The sequence below is a fragment of the Sinocyclocheilus anshuiensis genome, unplaced genomic scaffold (assembly GCF_001515605.1).
Source record: "Sinocyclocheilus anshuiensis isolate Anshui unplaced genomic scaffold, SAMN03320099.WGS_v1.1 scaffold49, whole genome shotgun sequence".
In the NCBI taxonomy this organism is placed as follows: Eukaryota; Metazoa; Chordata; class Actinopteri; order Cypriniformes; family Cyprinidae; genus Sinocyclocheilus; species Sinocyclocheilus anshuiensis.
The window spans coordinates 183,488-189,223 of NW_015539863.1; the positions used below are offsets into that span (position 1 = coordinate 183,488).

Sequence of the window (5,736 nt, forward strand, 5' to 3'; positions counted from 1 at the left end):
TAGGGAAAATTGTAAGAACTTGAAGTCATTTTATTCTCATTTGAAAATACACATCAGAGAGGGGAAAACAGTTGCTTGCCCTTATAGATATTGTGACAAGAGCTTTCGTGTTTTATCCTCGTTCACATCTCACGTGAGTAGGACACATAAAGATGGTGCTGATGAACGTCTGGTTGATTCAGTAGTGAATCCCGGCATGTCCCATGAAAGCGAACAAGAGCAGTCTGACTTTCAGATTGACCCTCCCAGCGATGCAGATTATGAGCCATCAGATGTAGTTGCAGAAACTGCTGATGAATCCCTATTCTTGAAAAATTTAGCCGTTTTATTTGAAATTGCAAGCAAAGTTATTGCTTCCATCCTCCGTCATTCAAACAATTATCGAAGATATTCAGGAAATACATGACATAAGCCAGTCACATTTGCTTTTCAAACTGAAAGAGAAGCTGGTTACACTTGGGGTTTCAGAAGCTGACACAAGCAATGTGATTAGTGTCCTGAAAACTGAGGATCTCTTTAGGTCCTGCAACACTCAGTCATTGCAAACTGACCAGAGAAGAAAAACTGTTTTCAAGAATAACTTCAATTATATTGAGCCAGTTCAGATCTGTCTTGGTCAGAATGAGGCAGGCAAAGAGTGTTTCGCTCAGTATATTCCCATTAAACAAACACTCCAATCTCTTTTTCATTGTGAGTCAGTGTGGGAACAATATAAACAAGTACACTCAAGTATTGGATCTAAGGATATTCTTCGGGATGTGTGGGATGGCAGAAATACTGCAGAGAATGTGTTATTTCAGACAGAGAGCTCATCATTGAGCTTAATCCTATATCAGGATGCATTTGAAGTGGTCAATCCACTGGGATCTGGGAAGCAAAAACACAAGATACTCACAGTGTATCTCACTCTTGCAGATTTAATGCCACATAATAGATCAAGCACTGAACACATGCAGCTTGTTCTTCTATGTAGAGAACAAGACTTAAAGTATTTTGGTCAGGACTTGGTTATGGGCTCCATGGTCAAAGACCTTAAAGATCTTGAGCTCAATGGCGTTACCCTGTCGGATGGAAACGTCTATAAGGGAACTCTGTGTGCCATGGCAGGGGACAACCTAGGCTCACATAACATAGGAGGCTTTGTTGAGAATTTTAGCAAGAGTTCACACTTCTGCAGATATTGTGAGATTACCAGAGATGAATTCAATGCAGATCCTCTTATTCGAGGAAATGAACGCACAAAACAGTCATACAGTGATCATGTTCAGACCTGTGATGGACAGTCTTCATCCAGTGGAGGTGTTAAATTCGACTCTTTATTTAATACACTCACATAAATCCATGTATGTCAGCCAGGGTTACCTCCTTGTCTTGGCCATGATCTTTTTGAGGGTATTGTATCCTCTGATCTGGCATTGTACATTAGCCACTTTGTTAAGGTGGATAAACAGTTCAGCTATCTCTTGTTGAATCGGCGAATAAATCAGTTCAAGTATCTTGGTAAGGATGCTAATGACAAACCCTGTGAGGTCAGTCCAGAGGGTGGAAAACTTGGAGGGCATGCTGTGCAAAATTGGTGTTTGCTCAGAATGTTGCCTGTCTTGATTGGAGACAAAATAGAAAATCCAGGTGACAATGAAATATGGCAGTTGGTATTACAACTTAGAGAAATTGTGGAGCTCATTTGTGCACCAGCCATTTCAACTGGTCAAATAGCCTACCTAAGAGTTATTATCGATGAATATTTGCATTGCCGAAAGCAAACCTTTCCTAATCACCCACTGAAGCCCAAACATCATTATGTCAGTCATTACCCAGAGCTCATTGTCCAGTTTGGGCCACTTATTCGTCTATGGACTTTAAGATTCGAGAGCAAATATACATATTTTAAACAATGTTTGAGAAAATTGCGAAACTTTAAGAATCCATGCTCTACTCTTGCAGAGAGACATCAATTTCTACAGGCCTTTTTGAGTGCTGGAAAGTTCTTCCCTCCAGCTGTTTTAGTGGAAAAGGGCACACCATTTTTCTCAGGAGATTACAATGATGACATCAGAGAGGCAGTTGCACAACATAATTTTGAGGCTGTAAACACTCTAATAGCACATCAAGTGGCTGTGAAGGGTACTAAATACAAGAAAAACATGTTCATTGTGATCAATGATGAGGATGAGGGATTGGTAATTGGAAAAATCAAAGTGATTCTCATTCACAAGGATTTAACAGTATATTTTATTGCTGAAAAATATCATGGTATGCGTTATCCTGACATGGGTGTCTATAGATTTACACTGATGCAGAAAAGCTACAGTTGTGTTAATCAGGAGAATCTGCTTGATTACTACCCCTTACCTGAGTACTCTGTCCATGGCACACCAGTGATAATTCTTCACCATTCTTTCCCTTTACTCCAGAATAATGACTAATTTGAGTGAAGAAATCAAGGGGATCATCCACAAGACCTTGCCAAATCTCTCAGAAGAGACTCAGTTACAGATAATTTCTAAACTTCAGAGTTCTGGCTTGGAGTCAAAAGAAGATCTAAGATATGTACAGAAGGAAGATATTGCTGATCTGTTACCCGTCATTCAGCTCCGAAAACTCATGGATGCGTTTAAACAAGGTAATAAATGAATAACATCCTAAAATATGGTAAGCACAGAGAACTTCAATAATTTAACCATAAACATTCTGATACTAAAAGACGTGTGTAACAACAAAACCATACCAAGTTTATTTTGTGGATTCATCACAAACATTTTTCATAAGATGCATCCTCTTATATTTGATCTCATTTGTTTGTGTTTATTATGGATCAAGTCAGTACTTGATATTAGACAATCATTTTCTATTAGAGACATGCCATGTAAATGTCACTGCATTGACACTGATATGTGTTTTATTTTTTTTTTATTTTGTTTAGAGACAGAGACCATCACATTGGATCTGCAAGTTATTCCACCCTCTTCACCACTGAGTACTACTTCATCAGTTTCAGAGGCTTCATCAGGCACTCCAAGTCATTGTAGTTCATCACATCTGCCATCCACCGAAATATTGTCAAGACAGACAAGAAACAGTGATCCAAGCAACAGCTCCTCCACATCTCAAACAATCAAAACATGGCCAGAAACCTTCCAGGTTCCATGGGAAAAAATGCCACAGGAAATAAGATCTGCAATTGTGGATCGCAAAAGACCGAAACCAATGGAGCGACGCCAGATGGTGCGAGTACTTGTTGATGAAATGAGGAGGTATGAGGCCAACCCAACTCGCTCACAGTGTCTCTCTGTGATTCGAAATATCATCAGGCAGTACCCGAAGAGTTTTGCTGATATGGGGGCAGATGGGTCACTTTTAGGTGGAGGTTATACATCACTTTTGATTCAAGTGAAAAACCACATCGAGAATGTGAACCGTGAGGCAAACTTTACACGTCACAGAGCCTCTAGAAGCAGTTCCAAGAGGGGGCCAAGCGACAGTTATGATTGTACAAGATTTCAGCCAGACCTCCCTCCAGAAGAAACTGACGAGACACTGGAACAGAGCTGCCAAAAACTGGTGGAGATTTACAGTCAGGAAGGTGCAGGTGGAGCTGAAAGAGCAGAGGTCAAAAATCGAATGGAGCACACATTCTGTCTACAACGCCGTGATATTAATGCCCTTCCACCACCTGACGTTGAAGATTTGCGAAGCAAATGGCCCTTTCTTTTCACTCGAAAGTTCATATATGCTCATTTTGAGTTGCTTACAGACATCACTGTGCTTCGTAGCTTGGAACTCAGTATGGAGGAATGTGGAACAGCCATCACACAATACTTCACACAAAAGCCTATCAATCAAGATATCAAGGATGTCCTCTCTAAAAGTGAAGATGATGAGATGGCACTTCGTGTTGTTCAGCTGCTCATGGCACATTTTGGAGAGAAACTAACAGGGCTGGTCCTTTTTACAGATGTAAGTTTATGTTTTCTTTCTTCCCTGTCTTTCAAATTCTGAATGCCGTGTCTATTTATTCATAGCAGGTTTTCTGATAATTGCCCGTTTTGTTTATTTTGCTCTTTAAAAGGTTAGTTCACCCAAAAATACAATTTCTATTAATTACTCACCCTCATGTCATTCCAAACCCGTAAGACGTCCATTTATCTTCGCAACACAAATTCAGATATTTTTGATTAAATCCGAGAGGTATCTGAACCACACATAGGCAGCAATGTCATTGCACTTTTCAAGGCTCAGAAAGTTAGTAAAGACATTGTTAAAATAGTCCACGTGACTGCAGTGGTTCAACTTTAATGTTATGATAATGTTAATTATAATAATGTTAATCATTAATAATGAGCCAACGTTCTGACGTTGAACCTGGAAGCGCTGAACTGTGTTTACAACATCAACAGCATAGGAGACTGACAGGGAAGAGAAGAGATTGTTGAATAAACTCGTTCTTTTTGTTTTGTTTTTGCGCACAAAAAGTATTCTTGTCGCTTCATAACATTAAAGTTGAACCAAAAATCAAAAATCTCCCTTTCAGTTAGGTAATTGCTGGGCAAAAATGAGTAGCAGAACATGGGGTCAGATAACAAAAACTTTGCAAGCCACAACACAACAAAAACATTCAAAGAACAATACAAATGAAATACATGAGCTGCTTGATGCCTTTGTCTGATCTCACTGCATCTTGATTTTTTTTTTTTAAATTATGCTAGATTATTACTGCAGTGGAGCTGATTTTCAAATCACACTGCATATAAGCTTGAATAGAGGCATAATATGTGAACTGTCTCCTGTGCATAGTACTACACTTGTAATGTTTAACAAGTAAATTACTTCCAAGATATAAAAAAAACAGGCAGCAAAATTTGACAAAAGACCTCATGATGTCAGTACTAGTTATTAACATAATGTGCAAAACCCAAACTACCCTTTTAAGTTTACAAGGTGTTCCTTATAGTTTTTCATTCAGTCTCTGACTATTGTAATTTCAGGCGCTTCATTGGCATCAATCCCGAAAAAGGCACAAAGGCCACCCAGGGAAAGGTTACCTCGAAGAGGACAGGGGCGATTGTCCAGAAAAAATTATCCACAGTGAATGCACATGTCTCCACACTATTGAAGAACCTAATCGACTTTCAGTGGGACTTCATATAGGTCAGTGAGCTCTCCTCTTGTTTCTGTCTGTGTTGTTTTGACAGACTGATGTTGCCACATTAAACCACAAAGTTCATTTAAAAAAGTAAAAGTGTGCTAAAAAAACAAACAAAAGCAATACAACCTTTAAAAAATGTTGCAGGAGTGTAAAGGAATGAAAATCTAAAAAATGAAATGCTATCAAATCAAATAGACCAACCACAGTTGATTCCATTGTAGTTGAACATTTGTCCGGGTGTTAGTTATTCAGTTTCATTACCATCTATACAAAAGGTAACATCTTAGGAATAATTTTGTGCTGTAATATAAACATGGACCATTCAGTGAATCTGAACAGAAGAAACGTGTTAAAAAATAGTTGTTATGGAAGTAGCAGTGTTATGGAAAAATTAGTTGACTTGAGACATGCAGGAGGCGCTTTGTTAGTCAACACTATCAGCCATCTCCTTGTTATCTGGGTTGTACTCTACACTGACAATTCTAGAGTTATTTTGATAAAATATTTTGTTTTCTGATGTTTTACAGAGGTACCAGTTGGAATACCTTCCAATTGGAATAGGAGACAACATGCAGCCAGGTCGTTATGGT

The 5,736-nt window shown here is 38.8% G+C and overlaps 1 protein-coding gene across 1 annotated transcript; it reads left to right on the forward strand.

Annotated features, from left to right (window-relative positions):
- The first annotated feature begins 2,418 nt into the window (after positions 1–2,418).
- LOC107684959 (uncharacterized) lies at positions 2,419–4,034 on the forward strand. The gene is made up of 3 exons (XM_016481354.1): positions 2,419–2,623; positions 2,924–3,957; positions 4,023–4,034. The coding sequence occupies exons 1-3, from the start codon at positions 2,419–2,421 to the stop codon at positions 4,032–4,034; spliced, it is 1,251 nt and encodes a 416-aa protein (XP_016336840.1).
- Positions 4,035–5,736: the final 1,702 nt, after the last annotated feature.

Excerpts from the sequence above, each read along its gene's own strand:
- LOC107684959 (XM_016481354.1), top strand. The coding sequence starts at position 2,419 with ATGACTAATTTGAGTGAAGAAATCAAGGGGATCATCCACAAGACCTTG. Across the intron at positions 2,624-2,923 it reads CATGGATGCGTTTAAACAAG|AGACAGAGACCATCACATTG; the intron begins GTAATAAATGAA and ends TATTTTGTTTAG.